The 18,041-nt window shown below is 40.5% G+C and overlaps 1 protein-coding gene across 2 annotated transcripts in view; it reads left to right on the top strand.

Moving 5' to 3' along the window:
* Positions 1 to 223: 223 nt before the first annotated feature.
* Positions 224 to 18,041, top strand: part of nedd4a (NEDD4 E3 ubiquitin protein ligase a) — a 41,501-nt gene continuing 23,683 nt past the window's right edge. Inside the window, exons 1-5 of one of the 2 annotated variants that reach the window (XM_026169125.1) lie at positions 224 to 280; positions 1,555 to 1,628; positions 4,588 to 4,666; positions 4,752 to 4,790; positions 5,052 to 5,105. In XM_026169125.1, the coding sequence (XP_026024910.1) occupies positions 236 to 280; positions 1,555 to 1,628; positions 4,588 to 4,666; positions 4,752 to 4,790; positions 5,052 to 5,105 (291 nt within the window). In that variant the 5' untranslated portion in view covers positions 224 to 235. Of the gene's footprint in view, positions 281 to 1,554; positions 1,629 to 4,587; positions 4,667 to 4,751; positions 4,791 to 5,051; positions 5,106 to 11,330; positions 13,355 to 18,041 lie in introns of those variants that run through there. The other variant, XM_026169116.1, reaches the window with a different exon arrangement.

Raw genomic sequence — 18,041 nt, forward strand, 5'->3', positions numbered from 1 at the left:
GAGGAGGAATAGAAGGCGGAGGAGGAGGATGGATACAGAGTGACGAAGGTGTCACAGCTTTATCAGTAGGTTAGTTTCACGCCATCCAGCAGGGTAAACACACGGAGGGAGTACCTCACTTACAGCGGAGTGGAAAAGCACACCTTTGCGGAGCACTGACTGTCGCACCGCCACCTCCTTCTTCTTCTTCCTCTTCTTGTCGCTGTGTGGGAGGAAGAAGGGCGAGGATACTATTATGGCTTCAGTTTCTTCACAGATCTCAGGACTTCAGACAGATGAGGTAAACTTGGGGGGGTTTATAAACGAGGCCGCTGTCGTTAGCCAGCTAACCAACGGCAGCTAACCTAGAAACTAACCGGAGCGTCGAGTTAGCGAGCTAACTCTCCCTAACTTACCGCGTCTGTTCGCTTCGGAGTTTCGTCTCCGCCAGATAAATGTGTTACCTATTAGCAGACAATCGATGTAGTTTGAAAATCTCCCAACTACTGCCAGGCAGTGTTAGAGGAGCCTTGAAAATAATAGAGCTTTTGTTTTTCGTGGGCAGGAAACCCGTCGTCTCCTGGGCTGTCAACGCCTTTTGTGTTTGCTCAAGATAAACAAAACAAAACAAACAAACAAACAAAACTGAGCTCTACCGAAGCAGCAGATGTCTGTGAAAAGATTCAGAGAAGGACAAGAAAGCAAAACGGGGAATGCAGAGTAAGGAGCTCGGGTCAGTGTGACAGGTTGCGAAATCTCCCGATGATTCACTGATTTTACGGTAAAAATGGGGCACAAGAGCCAAGTGTTGTGAGGATGTTACATCACCCTGAGACCACTGCATGCGTGCTTGCACGGCGAGCTGTGTGCGTGCATGCATGTGGTAACGATCAGACTGAAGCCACACTGCATCAGTGCTGGTACACTCTTATTATTGCCTTTTATCACTTATTGGACACCTGTTGTCATACAAGTCATCGGTATACAGTAGACTGCCCATGCGCAGATTATTACTATATTATGAAGCTATAATAAGAGTGCTTTTTGTGGGTTTTCTGTTTAGTTTGTGTTGTATGAAAAGGTGAGTGTCAGTTTAGTGTTCATTAGTTTTAGAGTTATTATAAACTGGGCAGGTGGAAGATTTAAGAAGTTTAGGTCCAGTGTTACAATCCAAACTCTTGACTCAGCGACACAGATAGCTCAGTCTTAATAATCAAATACACCTAAGTCGCCTCATGCTTGTCCTCATCCATCCATGCATCCATCCATTTGTTTTCTTCTGCTTATCCAGTTTAGGATAACTCTGGACTGGACTGAAGTCAAAGTCAGTTCTGCCATGTTTACAGGACACGCACAGGAGTGTAATATCATTACACTCTCGACCCACAGTGTGCAAACAAGACACAAGTTAAAAATAAATAAAAAGTCAGAAAACTATGATTACTGAGTAATATTGCCTGTGTGTGTACATATGTGCAGCAGAAGTCAAAGCTATAGGCTGTATGCAGTCTCTGTCCCTATTTGTATCTTACTGTACTGTAAATAGACTTGTTTTATTTTATTTTGTTGATTCAGGAGGATAACAGAATCCTGAAGGTGAAAGTCATTGCTGGAATTGGACTGGCCAAAAAGGATATTCTTGGAGCCAGGTAAGCTGAAGGAACATGGTCTGTTTTTCATGCCAGTTTGCTCAAACAACAACAACATAATTTCACCTGTGCCTTAAGTGGGCATTCTTAATACAGCCACTGTTTTCCAACACAGGAAGTGTTGGAAAAGTCTGAGACTCAGGGGTCAGGGCATTGTCACTAATGTGTTTTGCAATCTAACCACATACCACATGACCTTCAGAGCTCTTCCTTTATGAAATTAGAAATAGGATTATCAACTGTCGTAAACTTTAAAAAATCACACACACTTGTAGCAGAATTAGAAGCCTGAACCTTTAAAATCAGAAGAGTTACAGGTTGTTCTCCAGTTTGATTGATTAGACTAATCCACTGTTTTAGAAATATATGACTAATGTTTTTTATCTTCTAAATAAATTTCCCCAAACCTCAGTGTGATTCTTTGGCATTTCTCATTTAGTTTTATCAGCGATTCAAAATACAAACATATTTAATGTGCAGCATTGCAGGACATCTAAAGAGAAAAGCAACATGTGCTACTTGTGTTAGGATGCCTGGGTCGTCGACCCAGGGTTTTTGAGTTTTTGATATTATTTATACTTCCTAGTTTTTGGTTTCTTTGAGTTCTGTCTTATGGCTTATGTCTCTGTCTTCTTTAGTTGCTCTGTCTCCCCTATCACCTGCATCCCCTTGTCTAGTTCGCGTCTATGTGTATCTTAAGTTCCTATATCCCCGTGTTCAGTCAGTGTTTGTGTCTGCCCTGATCCCACGTCTCTGTTCCCTCTGTAGTGCCTGCATGTGAGTCTGTTATGTGTTTCCTGTTTTACTTTGAAGGTCTCTGTCTTAGTGTGTTCAGTTTACGCTTCCTTTTGTCTCGTCAGTCCTGATTTGTCCCAGCTGGGTTTCCCTCCTGTTACCCATTCCCTGATTGCTCCCTCTGTGTATTTAAGACCAGTGTTTCTCTGTGTCCGTGTCGCGATCTACCGTCTTCTTAGCTGTGTGTTCTGTCATTTCTCCAGTTTAAGTTTGTTTTGAGTTTTTTCAGTTATGTTATATTTTTGAGTACCTAATTAAAGCCTTTTTGAGTTCACGTCCGTCTCCGGAGTCTGCACCTTGGGTCCTATTCCTGCCTGCACACAGCCACACCTAACAACTTGACAACCATACAATTTCTTTGTGATCATTTATTTAAATAAATCGATGATTATTAAAAATGTTCACAGCAGATTTGAAAGAAATCTTAAGTCACCAACTTCCAGAGCACAGGGGGCACTTTGTTCCTGTCTGTTTCCTCTTTACATTACAATCAGAGCTTACTAGAATTTGTGAATCACTGATTCATATTAAATCCTCCATTTGTTCCAAAAAACAGAAGGACTTTGTTCTGTGTCATTTGCAGAAAAGCTTTAGTTAACCCTTTAAAGCCGGTCGGAGCGGGCACGCTCCATTTTGCATAACTATTTTTAAATCCCGGTAGCACTGCAACCATGTAAGCTAGCGCAATAAATTTTTTTTGCATATGAAACCGGAGGAGTTGTACTTCTTATGCCATCAGCTTGTCCTCGGTCACAGTTTCCTTCCACATATAGCTTTGCAAAAACTGCATAAAAAGCACTTGCAGCAACAAAAACATAATATTCCAGAAACACGCTTTGCCGATCCGATCAGCTGTTTGTAACACTTCCTACGTCCATCGGCGCGAACTATCGTATGTCCGCCATGACCTGCCCAAAACCGGAAGTGACATTATTTTGTGGAAATGTAGTTTTTTACCATCAGGGCCTTATGAGCCTATACTTGTGCTTTTAAAAGTTATGTTTGACTTTATGACTTTCTGTGTCATTTCTGGGATGCTTAGGACTCATATTGCACTGCTGGAAATAGTTTATTTTGATGCATATGCTGGTTTTTTTGCAAATTTCCATTATAATATTTATTTTCGTTTTTCCTGCAGTATATAAAAATTGGTGTATTTCAAAAATAAAACTATGAAGACACTTAAAATAAAATTCCTGTGGTGGGAAACTATTTTGTGCAACTTTTTTGTATTTACAGTTTTGAGGGATAAACCTCTTAAATTTCTCTAACTAGAAATATATGTTAAAGAAAAACGATTTTCAATTTTTTTGTAGTTTATTGCATTTTTTGCAATTTATGTAATTACTATGAACTTAATGCATACATATTATTCAAATTTGGGCTATAATGCTTGTATTGATGTATATCAACTTAAAATGCTCCCAAAAATGGCACTACAACATGTAAAAATATAATATAAGCTCTGGCGGACTTGGTTCTATGCTAGGTCTTAAAGTGTTAAACTCTGTTTTCTGATGGTTAACATTCCTCAAATATTTAGATACAGCTGGCTACCCTTCTTATTTCCACCCCTCATTCAGGGTTTTTATGGGGATTTGTTGTACTGTTGTAACTCTGGGACTCCCTCCAAAGAACCACAAACCAGTGTGTCTACAACACTTTTCACTCATACCTTACCCCCACTTTTAGTTTTTTAAAGTTGAAAATAATTCCCCTAACTTCCACATAGCACGGCATACAAAGCAAAGACGCATAATTGAGAGCTTCTGTTGATTTTGTTGGTTGTTTTGGGACTCTTCTGTCTTTATGTCCATTTCGTGTTTAATTGTTCGCGTAATGGCCAAAATTGCTCTATTAGTACCGCTCTAGTGGAGCGCTCGTCATTTAATGCATCACTAATGCTTTGTTAAGAGAGAGCAATGAATAATACAGTTTCTTTGATGGATGTGGTTTCTATGCACAGTTCCTAGAATTATAATAAATTAGAAACTGCAATTATGAGCATGTCAAGCTGGAACAATTTCGTTAATGTTTCTTACGTTCTGAAGGTAGAGGCTGATATTAAGTGTTTTGAATAAACCGCTGAGGGCAGGAAGCAGATCATAACTGTTTGAATCTGTATAGACCAATGACTTAATGAGTCTCTGTTTTTCCTTTGCAGTGATCCCTATACCAGACTGTCCCTGTATGATCCTGTCACTGGAGAAATCGCAAGCCTTCAGACCAAAACCATCAAAAAGGTAAATGCGTGAACACCTGCTTTTGAAGTCGTGCTCATATCTCGTTGATTTATTTTATTCTTTTCTCTTTTCATTTGACCCGAAGACACTGGACCCCAAGTGGAATGAAGAATTTTTTTTCAGAGTAAGTGAAATGTGATTCACATTAAGCACATTTTAAAATGCATGTAATGTTTTTTTGTTTTTTTATAAAACGAATGTACTCTGATGCGATATCAGTCAAATCAATGCTTACTTAGAAAAACATGATTCCAAAATCAGATTTAAATCAAATGTAGCCATAACATGTGACGCTTGAATTACTCTGGCAGTGTTGTCCACGCATCTTGGTTATTGTACTGATCGATTAAGCAGCTTTGACTTTAAAGTGTCTGTCGTGTTTCAGGTTGATCCCAAGAAGCATCGTCTGCTGTTTGAGGTGTTTGATGAGAACCGGCTGGTGAGTTAGTTTTAATTATTTATTTTTGTTTCTGTATATGATCTACACTAAACTGCATTGGGCGACAAATCTTATTCTTTGAATTCAGGTGCTTTTAGTCACATTACCACAGGTGTATAAAATCAAGCACCTAGATGTGCAGTCTGCCTTTATAAACATTTGTGAAGGAATGGGTTGTTCCGATGCGCTCGCTGAATTTGTGAAACTGTAATTAGATGCCAGCATTGCAACAAGTCAGTTGGTGAAGTGTCCTCCCTCCGAGATATTCACAACCAAGCTATACGTTATAAGCTATGCTACTGCAAACTTTAGGTACTACAGCAAGTCAACCACCAAAGTGTCATACCACGTAAAGTTATAGAGTGCGGTCGCTGACTGTGTAAAACCTGGCAGACCTTCAAACCGCCTCTGGGATTAACATCTGCACAAAAATTGTCTGCCAGGAGCTTTTGGGCATGGGTTTCCATGTGTGTGTGTGTGTGTCAGTGCAAATGTGAAAACAAATGTGAATAAGTGAAAATAAGTGAGCAGATCAGCAGCAGATCTTTATCGTCAGTATTTCCACACACAGTGTAAAATCCACGTGAAATGTGATATCTGGAGGGGATTTAATTACTAAAGGTACTGGGATTATGCTCTTTAGTTGTGGTTGGATTGTCTAAATGCAAAGCTGGTCAAATATTGTAGAGCTAAAGTGTAACGTGGAGCTGTGGAGTAGGCTAAACAGGCGCCCCAATAATTCCTGTTAGAATGGGACAGACTGATCAGGGTAACATTTAAGAGTAAACTGGGTCTCTAACACATTATTAATTAGTTAATTTTTTTTTAATTCCCCAGATTTGCCTAACAAATACAGACCTCCTACTGTGATCTGTATATGTGTGTGTTTGGTCAAGTCAAATGAGGTTGTAGATGAGATGGTGGCATTATATACTACATTTTTATTTTATATGTGAATGAGAGTCAGCAGATATGAGATTTGAAGACAGACAATGAATGAAACAAAAGTTTTTTACTGCAAATATATTCTGCATTTTATCACATTAAGTGCTAACATAACAGTAATATTCCCAGTTTATCTGCTTCAGTGCGTTTTTGTCATTTGGCATTGTCCACTAGATCTGAGTCCAACCACGATCTGAGCCTATAATGAGCATTTACTTTACTTACTTTCATGCTCTGCACACTTGAACCAGGCTCCAGTCTGCAGAAAGTGATAACTTCGAGTAATGGTTCAACACATTTACAAATCCCAAGATAGCACATATACATTTCCTGTCTGACCAGCAGAAGTAAAATAGGCTTAAATTGCTAGTTGCTGGAGCCTAAGGTCACTTTTAGATCATGTTTATGGTCTTAAATTGCAACTTATAAAGCCTTATTTTCCACTGAAATTAAGATCAGATCTACTAGCTCAGTAGACTTTTTTTTAAAATTATATCTTATAATAAGGAAAATATTTGTAATTTATTCTAAGAACACAAGAGTAACAAACTTGATTAAAGTAGGCAATACTTTTGCAGGGTTTTTTATAAGGTCGTCTTAAATAAATTGAATATAAAAAATGATCAGCTTTCACACTGCACAACTCAGTTTTGCCCATTTATTGACTAAGAAAATTTATTGCTGTGCAAAGAAGCCGTTGCATGTCGTAAAATGGTACAGTATGTTTCATATTTGTATGGAGGAGGGTATGCCCCAGTCATTACAAGGTTAACTGTGCTTTGTCTGCCTGTCAAATACACAGAGGCCCTTATTTTGCCATGACACTTGAAGTACTGTTGGAAACTGGGATACCTTATTATTCATGACTGTAAATAGGGGCAAATCTTAAGGGCATGGAGAGGATGCAGCTGAATAGTTTGAATAGGAGACTGAAGAGAATATCGATGCCTGCGTCTAGTGTTTCCTTATTGATCACACAATTGGCGCAAAGTGATGTTAAAGGTTTTAGGATGTAGCCTAAATGTAGGGGGACATGTGATAAGCTGCTGACCCAGTTTCATTCTGGGCTGATACAAAGCAGGTACGCACGAACAGGCGGACTCTAGTGACACGACCACTTCTGAGTTTTGCAGCTAACAGTCTGTAACTGTATGCAAAGTCAACACGGTCAAGCAGTGAACCAACATGGATGCTCAGAAGTCCTTATGTGACTGTACTAAATATCACTTCAACTCACAGAGGCAGAAATGAACTGAAAACTCTCTTTATCACTCTTATATTCATGCACCAGAGAGATGTGCATGCGTATTACAAATTAGCTTCACGTTGAATAAAACTCCTGTGTTTCCTTTTATGCATCTGCCACGGTAAGCTTTGGTTTTACGGTTTGGTTTTACGATTATTTTAAAAAGTATGAACATATTTATAAAAGTGTTGCCAGAGGTAGGAATTGATTAACTTTTGGAGTCGCTCTCCTTGTTGTCTCCTTCAAGAAACAGCAATAATATGTCTATAAGTTCAAATAATAAATATCAGAAGACATTGTTGATGTTCTCAAGATTGTATCAGAGACTAATCTGGATTCAGAGACTTGGTGTAGATATTTGTCTTGAGCTGCTGTTGTTCAATTTGCATTGATCCTCCGCTAAAAAAAAGCACCAACTACACTTGTGTCCACAAAGCAGGCTAGAAAATGATAATGATAAAAACATCTACTAGTGCTTAGTCCTAGAGACTGGTTGACGAGCGACCAGCTTTTACTTTGAAGTCAAACAGTCTCCATTTTTTAGTTTGCGTCTCACTTTTCACAGTTTTACTACCGCTCGGCGAGCAGTCTGCAATTTTTTTGCAAGTCCATGCAAACTACATGTGGCAACTGTGGCAATCTGCTAGTGAGCAAAGCAACTGCAAGGAGTTCCTATGTGCAGCACTGCATGTACCTCTTTGGGACCAATTTCATCTACTGGCTGCCAGCAATTTCCAGCAATCACTTGGGGGAAAACAGGTTTTCCAAAGCTCATACAGGTTTTTTTATTGGAAGCTTTGGATTGTTTTCTTGATTGTTTTGCTGCTCCATATTTAATATTTCATTCATAACTAACTTTCTTTTATAATGGAAAGTAAACAAAAGAAGTTGTCATTCTTTGTAGTGTCCTAAGCTACATTTCTTATAACTGCGATACATGTCTTGCAGTTTGTAGAATCAGTGAATCACCTGCCCCTTTCCCACTGGAGCTGTATACAGCTTCATAGACTTTTATCACTGGTGAAGTTTGGTCCCCAACAATACCAGGAAGCGGCAAAGTAGATTCTTGGAATTACAAGTCAATAAAAAGCCAAGCATTGGGCAGCCATCCAGCAGTCCCATCAGTTTATGATAATTACATTCACATTTCTAACTCTTGTGAAATCTGAATCACCTCACTGTTAATAGTCTTGTGATGCTTTTTGTAATCGTGGAGTTTCTACATCATAAATTTGTTACCATAACATTCAACATGTTTCAGCGGGTTTTGCTCAGACTTTTCAGGTACAGTCAGTCGCTAGATCATTAAAAAAACGTCAACACACGAGCTTTCGTTTGCAGCTAAATGGCTGAATGTTTCTGGAACCTGTCACTATGTCACAGGTTTCCAGTCACATGATAAAATAAAGACGGGGGTGAGTCACTCAGTTCTGCCTTGTCATGCTCCAGTTACACGTTGGAGTATTTTGGAGGGTGTGTCAGAGCTGTGAAAGTGTGTGTGTGTGTGTGTGTGTGTGTGTGTGTGTGTGTGTGTGTGTGTGTGTGTCTGCAGCTCTGGCACACCGAGAGCTCAGCAAGAAACGTGCTTTGTTGGTCGTCTCATACGAGATGTGTTGATTGGATGATTATTGTTTCCACATGGTGTTTCCACAGTGTGAGCTTTCACATCTTGGGATGATAAGATTCTTTTGGCTAAGACTTTCAATTATAGCCTCTTGAGAGTTTAATAAATAAACATTTATTATTCCCACAGCATAAATCTTTGTTCCTTTGGACTATGACATGTCCTCTAGCACCACCAAAAGTAGTTTTTACTTTAACAAAATGTGAAACTTTGATGGATGCATATATTTGGACACTTTGTTTTTTTGGCCAGATTTTTAGATAGTACACAGCCTTGATTACCCAGACTCTTGAGAACAATTAAAAAAAGTAAAATTACATATTCTGATAGCAAGAGGTCAGACTCCACAGGGTTAAACTCTTTAGTAAATCACTTCTCCAGGCTATGCCAGCAGACCCCCATAATCTAATCTAACAGCAGTGTGGTCATATCTAGTTCCCAGTTATCTCAGAGGCAGCTAGACACACCCACAAAAACCATAAAAAAGTAAATCAGATGCTGCTGTACAGTTCTCGCTTAAAATACATGAGTGTGTCTTTGCAGCAGCCCCTTCCCCACTTCCAGAGACAGCATGAATGCAGAAGTTGCTATGGTTACCTGCACTTGAATTAATTGGCACGATTCAAATGGTAAAAGAAAGTGATACAATGGTAGCTGCTTTGTAGCCTACAGCAAAACAACATTTACAAAGACTATGAAAAAAAGCTAAACGCTGAGAGGCAACCAAACTTATCCAAACCAATCAGGCAGGTAGAAAAACATACTCAGACTGGGACTGGAGCTGGAGGTATTAATATATCACTAAAATTTGTTATATAGTACACTAAATATATCTCTTCTGTGAAGATAAACTACATCAGTGGCTTTTTCATACATGGATTAAGCCTAATCCTAAATGGAACCTGCAGTGAACTTCCATGTGTGGAAAATGAACCTGTAGCAGTTACTTACACTATTACATTAGCAGGTAGCTAGCTTCAAACATGTAGCTGTTGATATCTTGGTTTGCAGTAAGTTTATCAGTAGAAACATTCTAGTAAATCAGAAATGGTATAAGTGAACAAAACAGGACATGTTGCTCAGTCATTCGGGTCATCTGATAAAAAGAAGGTCAGTGGTTTGATCCCCAAAGTTCTTCAGAAAAATCCATTAGAGAAAGACAGTGTGTGATAGTTAGAAAGTGCTTAATTATATGAATTCATGTGTGAGTCCTTGAAATTAAAATTTAGAAAGGTGCCAAATAAGTCTTCAATAAACTTAAAGAAGTCCAGTTGCTTTCTTTCCAAGCTCTTTACACTACTCCGGAAAGAGTCTCCTGTAAAAGCATGTCTCACTGAGAGATTTTAAAGAGGTCATTCGCCTTGTTTGGCTTTTGGACACTGGCAGCAGATGTTTGATCACCTTTATGATATTTCTCTAACCGTAAAAATGGGTAGCTGGGATAGGCTCCAGCCCCCCTGTGACCCTGATAAGCAGAACAGAATGCATGCATGGATGGATTAAAAATGCCTGTCAATATTTTCTTGGACAGAGATCTGAGAAATGCTACTCAGCTCTCTAAAAGTTTGATTACTTCATGTGTGATGAGTTGTATAAAACACATTTACACACACCAACTTTCAGACACCCCAGTCAGATGTCAGTCAGTGCCCCTTGTTCCTCTAGGACAACGTTATCAGTTCAGCCATATTTTCTGCTGATTTGTTTGATCGTAAAACATCAAAACTCTTTAGGGCTGCACCTTAATAGATGCCCAGCCTCTACTCTAGCCACACCCCACTGACCCAATTTATTGATGACCTCACCTCAGACACTTTCGCTGGAGACTTTATTAAATAAATATATAACTTATCCTTCAATGCAAAGCATGATCTTCGCTGTCATGCCAAATTCTTGTGCCTATTTCCAGGCAGCTTTGCTGTGACTTAACATGAACGTGCGGTGTGCGTCACCAGCCTTGTCTTATGGCCTAGATACCGTCAACATCAGTTAAAGCTGCTTTTGCCTGGATGAGTGATTAATGGCCAATCATGGGTTTTTTCTGGCAGTTTGTCATGCTCCTTAAAAATTTAGGTGATGACTTCCACCGCAGCAGGAAGTGTCCACCGGTGAATCATTGCTTTATCCTGGCCTGGCGTCTTACTATTAAAGACTATGCTAAAACCGATTTAGAGGCAGAGCAATATCAGAGTAACAGGCGTGGAGAGGAAATCAGATGAGTACTGACTGTTACATGAAGTGTTGAGTGATTGGTGTCGCGTCACCGCGGTCCCACAAATCTTTCTCCCTCTTATCGTGTTGAATTTTCTGCAGTAAAGCAGATGATTTGCAGCAGGTTGTTCAGTCACTGAGGATCAAAAAGCATTTTTATTAGTGTTTTTATTTGTTTGGGTGCTCTTTTATTTTCTTTGGCATTTTTATTGTGTGCTAGCTGAGCTTTGTCACCCAGTCCTCACTCTGAAGCAGAATTATGTTGAAAGTCAGTCCCTTTGATTTCCTGTAATTCAATAGCAGTGGGTAAAAATATTTGTGGGGGCACAGAGCAGCAGAAACATAAGAAGCATAGCTGCAGCAGGAAGTGAAGTCTTGGGTGAGTGGCCTGAAGCAGAAGTAACAGTTGACCAGAGCTTTAGTCGAAGATGCAGCGTGGACGACTGCCGCGTTGTTGTTGTTTTTTTCTTTCCCCAAGGGAGTAAACAGGAGTGAGGTGGCAGCAGCAGATGTGAGGTGTTACACATTTGTCAGAGGGTGCAGTTAACTAGCCCTGAGCTAAGGCTATGAAGCAGGTCCGCTTTTTCCTTCAACTCTCAGTGTTGCTTTCTGCTCCGCGGCCGTGTCTTTAAAGGGGGCTCAGCAGTGAGATTAATCTGTTTTCAAAGGTCATCTGTTTGGGTCATGCCTCCACACAGAACCACTGACCTCCCCTGACTAAAAGCCATGGTCCGCCTGGAGAGGAATGTAGGTTGTCACCAGAGCTATTTTGGCAATGCGCAGTCCCTAATGATTGTGATCACAGAGCAGAGTTTGGAGCAGTTGCTTTGCTCTCCTTTTCCCAGCCAGCAAGTTTGATCATGCAGCTCCCGCTGGCGCTGCAGGGATTAGAGAGTTAAACGAATGGCACGTCGGCTCCGCTTGCATTTTGCGTCAAGGAGAAGCAGCACGGACCCTCTGTCAGAAAGCCTCAGCAGCCATGGTGAGGAAAGCGGAGTCAGTGTGTCAGCTCAAAGCCCCTCGGAGAGTCTGGCGCACAATTCTGTCCACTTGAAGGTGACTCCTCTGTCACCAGATTATGCTTATAATCAATACTCTTCAGTGTTCATACCCAGGGTTAACACCGGAGGATGTAATAAGAAGAGAATTCTACAGATCTCACTCCAGCCCTGTGGAAAGCTCAGCGGACAGGTGGATGGCAGCGTAGAGGATGGAGAACCAGGAGCTGGTGAAGGAGGAGGAGCGTGTGCGGGTTCTGACGGGGGTTCGTGCAGCAGCAGCATGGCCAGCGATGGCGGCTACTGTAGCAGTAACAGCATCTTCGAGCCAGAGGCACCAGAAAAGCATAAGACCACCCAAGAGAGGAGTCTACACTGCTGCAAGTCCAAGGTCCCCCTGAGGCGGTGCTCCTCCTTAGTTATATTCCCAAAGAGCCCCTGCAGCACCCCACCTGCTTCCCCAGTAAGTCCAGTGGCTTTTCCTGCGCTCCCTATAGAGAAGGGCTCTAATCAGTCATCTCTTCAGACTTCTGTTAATGGATACTCACTGACAGATGAGGAGGTGACTTCCAAAGGGTCCACCAACACGGCAGTAATCGGCCATCGCTTCCCAAAAGAAAGCTGTTCAGCTGAGTTCAGGGACACCAAACACATGGTGCAGTTTAATATTCCCTTACAGGACGAACCAAAATCTAAAACAGAGGACATGAGCAAAATAAAGGAAGTGTCATCATCTCTAGACAGATCAAATCGTCACTCCAGCAGCCTGTTGCTGCGCTTTGCCCACCAGAAACCAATGATATCAGGAAAAGGAGCCACAACAACAGCTACAGTCAATGTGGAATATCCCGAGGCTCATTACCCAGCAGAGCACCCAGAGGGTGATCACGACTGCCACAAGAAACTTTATCGTAGTACCTCTGCTTGTTTGTTCTCCTCAACTAAACCTTCTGAGAAAAACCTGAAAGCTTGTTCATCAGGAAAAGGCCACCAGGAAAAACCCTGTCATCACGCCATACAGAGGAGCTTTTCCCTCGAGGTGCCTTACGCCAACACTGGAATTTCATGTCACGTTTCGAATCCCAAACTCAGCAGCCCCTGCTCTCCACATGTGCACATTCATTTGTCTCCTTGCTGCCCGGCTAAGTTGCCTACCTCTCTTCCTGATATAAACACGGGCAACAAATGGAATAATACACCCATAAGCTCAGGTCAATGTGCCGAGGTAAGTTTCTTAAATGGAAGGTCCCAGGCCTTATACCTCATAGTGTATAGAGAAGATAACAGCTGTCAAATAAGCATTTTTTTTTAGTTTATGTGACACAGCAAGGCTCAGGAAAGCATGTTAAGGTAAAGAACAAAGTGGATTCACTGAAATGTTGTTAAACTGGTTCCAGGAGATTCCACATGCACTGACTTTAACTGCCATCTACACGGGACTAAAATAACAGCTGGACTGTGTAAAGTAATGCAAATAACAACTATATTTTATATTGACTTTGTGCTTAATTTTCCCATGCATAAAGTTCAACATTCAAATAGTTCTGTGTATTTTATGTCTATATAGATATACAGATATACAGCTCTGCCATTCACATTCTTAAAACTCAATTTACTGCGGGTCAAGAAAGAGTGACGTTCAGTAACTGAGAAGATCGCTACAGCTAAGTCATGCAATTAACAAGCCCAATGTGGACAAACATTCAAAGGTATTCGGTTGCATTACAGTAAATCCATCTGCTTATTAGTTTCCCAGAAATCAGTGAATAAGAGGGAAAGGTTCCCTTTCAACCTGTTTGTGTGTCTGTCGGTGTGTGAACTCATCTTTTGAATAGTTTCCTTTTTTATTATTCTGTTAGCACTATGAGTAATTGGCCTAAGTATTTACCCAGGCTAATTATAGCAGTGGGAAAAGTGGTGCCCCTTGCTGATATAAATAAAGTGCCTCTGAAATATTCTGCCTGACTCCAGATAGTCTACTGGTGTGTAGCACTGATTCAAATTTAACTGCATGATACTAGAGCGCTGCGCAGTCATACCAGCCATCTGTGGACGTGCATGTGTGTGGTGCTAATGTAATGTAGGCGGAATGAAAGTGTGAGCCTTTCCCAGTAAACTGGTGGTGTGTTGCTTTCCTTGGTGCCACTGCCAGCCAGTGTTTGTGAAATATCAAGTGTCAGTCTCCACCCCTACCCCCCTCCATTTAGCAGAATGTCAAGTAGGACGGCTTCCTCCACTAATTAGTCAGTCCATTTATTTTTAAAATAGTTACGTTTGCTTAGGTAAATCTCAGTTATACTTTCACTCTAGAAGGCCCAAAACATGCTTCATGCCTAACTATAAATAATAAATATGGAAAAACTTGTAAATTATCTTTAAAAATAAAAATAAAAAATTTGACTCCTAAAAAAAATTGCTAATAAAAGAAAAAAAATTGAGAAAGTTGTTAATTTGGAAAAATTGTTTCACAACTTGCCAATAAGGCTTTGATGGATGTGTTTAATGAGTCTGTAGACAAGACTGTGAGTCAACTCCTTTCTGCTGTGAGTCAAAACGTTCTGTGTTTTAATTGTAATACCTGCACTGATTTTCTTACTTCTTCCCTCTGATATATGTTCTCCATATAATAATTAAAAAAAACACTGACACAAAAAAAACTAGATTAAAACTACACATTTTCATACAATAAAAACTGAACTACGTCATACACATTTAGTCTCACAAGGTGAATGTGGTTAAAACTAAACTGAAACTAGCTGTAAAAAACCATTTAGTTAACTGACATATAAATAACAACTGCACTAAAACAATATTGTCCCCAATCCAGTTTCTTAAGAACTTAGGCCTCAGTCACACAGGCCTAGAGACTGCTCAGTAATCCACTAGTAAACTTAGTCTTCTATTGAAAAATGTGTAGTCCCAGACTAGTTGGCAAATGGTTACTGGTGTCAAAGAGGTTGATGCACTGAAAGCCTCATTTTGACTTCCTTGGTCGCTAGCGGATTACTTTGAAAAAGTAAAAGTTCTGCTTAATTGTACAACCAGCATGTTTCAAAATGCACTTTTATTTTGAAGGTGAATGATCTCTATTTCTAGTTTGCATCATGCATTTATACCCACCCCTCAGTGAGTAGTTGGCGGGTGTTTGCAGATGAGTCAGCGTCTTCCAACACGTTCTCACTCCCAAAGCATAATATTTTACGCTAGGTGACAAATCGTCACCATATTACGTTTTCGGCTACCCACCACGTTCCTAAATGACGACCTCGGAAAAAAGAGGAAATAGGAGAACCGTCCGGACTGAATCTACACATGTTCGCTCTTTTTCTTCAAATCGCTTAGAAACACGCTATTTAACATCGTTAAAGTCCTGGTTAAGGTCAGGAATAAGGTTATGGTCAGGGCTAGGGATAAGGTTAGGTTTAGGGCTGGAATACAGGGCTGGAACGTCTATTACCGCGGGAGCGTCATTGCACTGGATTCCAGCCATAACCCGCCGCGTACCATAAGAACGCCGAAGGTCTCCTTTCGCGTTCCTCAGGAACGCCGCGGGACGTGACAAAACGTCGACATGTTACGCCTCGGGAGTGAGAACGGGCTGCGTCTTCAGTGCAAAAAACAGGTGGCCAAACAGTTTTTGGTGGTGCAGTTTCACCGAGAAACCTGCTAGAAACCTCCAGCACCCATTCGCCAAATAGTCGGGGTTGTGGTTGCCAGGAAGACATAGACTGGTTTCTAGGCCTGTGCGACTGGAGTGTCATTTAACCGGGGTTGTGGGGGTTCTGGAGCTTATCCCAGCTGTAGCACACCGGACAGGTTGCTAATCCATCACTGGGCTGCAAAGGCAAGACAGATAACCAGATATCTGGCCAATTTCAGGATCACCAGACATAAGGAGAACAAGCTCCAAAGAGAAAAGCCCGATCTGATCAGGAAGGTTCAAACTGGGAACCTCTTTGGTGTGAAGTGGCGTTGAAGAGGCTTTGGTGCATATATCTGTTTATGTTTTGATTTCTAGGCAAGAAATACATGTTCTGAACCACTGCAGTTTAATCCCTGACAAATAGCCACCAACAATAATAAAACTAATAAAAACTAAATTAAAACAAGCAAACCAACTCCAGAAAGTAAAACTTTTTTTTTCAATATTTATATAGCGACAAATCACAGCTACAGTTGCCTCGAGGTGCTTATTATATTGTGGAGTAAAGACCCTACAGTAATACAGAGAAAATCCCAACAATCAAACGATCATCTATGAGAAAGCACTTGGCGACAGTGGTACAGAAAAACTCCCTTTTAACAGGAAGAAACCTCTGGTAGAACCAGGCTCAGCCATCTGTATGACCCGTTGGGGGTGAGGGGAGGGAGAGAGGACAAAAGACACAATGTGGAAGAAAACCAGAGATAAATAATAACTAATAATTAAATGCAGAGAGGTGTATAAACACAGTTAGTGAAAAAAGGGTCAGAGAAAAAGAAACACTCATGGGAAGCACCCAGCGAGGACCTGGTTCCAAAGAAGAGAGACCTGAAAGCTGAAGGCTTCTACTTTTAAATACTCTTGGGACCACAAGAAAGCCCGTGGTCTGAGAGCGAAGTTGTTGGGGTGATATGGTACTATGAGGTCTTAAAGATAAGATGTGGCCTAATTATTCAAGACCTTGTAAATAAAGTGAAAACAAAAAATGAACTAATTAAAATGCAAAACCACAGTAACTATAAGTTCTTCTTGAAAGTCTTTTGTATTACACGCTTTTGTTTTTATTGTCATGTCCACCTACGCTGTGAGTCGTGCTAATGGTTATCTAAGATCTTGTGCATCATAATCTTAGGTAACTATAAGAAAAAGATGCGACAATAATAAAACCCATACAGGTCGTGAATAATCCTCCCACATCTGTAGTGGAAATGTTTAAAAGCAGCTACAGATTTTATTGCCCAAACATGTATAAATTTGTACTTTGTACTGCCTTTTATAGCCACTTCAAAAAAATAGGTCACCTGAGTACAAACAGACCAGCACTGCTAACCAACATATGTACTCCAAAAATACAAACATATAACTGTTGCAGACTTAATAATACTGCAATATGACAAATTAGCATCTGTCTATTTCTGGACCTTTTTTTTTATATTTTTAGAATTTGTTTTTCTCAGCTGCACGTGGACAATCACCTAAAACTTTTAAATACTGCTCCAGAAACAAAGAGAAGCTGTGTGCGGCTGAACATGTCGGTTCATATCAGTGGTGGTGTTTGAAAACTTCCTTTGCTCTGGTTAGCCGCACTCCCAAAGTCACCAGATGAGTCATCACCATAGTTAATGAATAACCAGGTATGAATGTGTTGCACAACAAGGTGAAGACATGAATCAAATGAATGTTAACAATGATTTTATATAGCGAAATAACAAGCATTTACAGTTTCATAGAGCATTAAACGTTTTAGGGGTATCTCACTACACAAACAAGTGGGTTTGTGGAGCTGCTGAGTTAACATGCAAAATAACTAATGTGTATTTAGAGAGATAGCCCAGCAAAGTGCCCTTTAACCCCATATGATTTATACAAAGCCCAACTTCTGTGCTTTAAAAGGTTTACAGACTGGGTTACAGCCAGTAGTTGGAAATATTTGACATCATTCTTCATCCTGTAGTTAAATAATTTGTTTGCATATTCCCCAAGAGCATAACAAATGACATCTAGGCTGTCAGACATAATGTGTTTTAACTTGCCTTAACTTTGTCATGGCAATGAAGTGCTGTTTTGACACCTGTGTCAGCTTTCAGTTCAGTATCCATCATCACCACGCTACCACCGCCACATTAGCTCCTCAGAAGCTTATTTTTCACAAGCTGCTGCCCACCTGTCAAAAGCAGCTTTTCGTTGCAGAGCCAAGATGGATATCGCT

The sequence above is a fragment of the Astatotilapia calliptera genome, chromosome 1 (genome assembly GCF_900246225.1).
Source record: "Astatotilapia calliptera chromosome 1, fAstCal1.2, whole genome shotgun sequence".
Taxonomy (NCBI): domain Eukaryota; kingdom Metazoa; phylum Chordata; class Actinopteri; order Cichliformes; family Cichlidae; genus Astatotilapia; species Astatotilapia calliptera.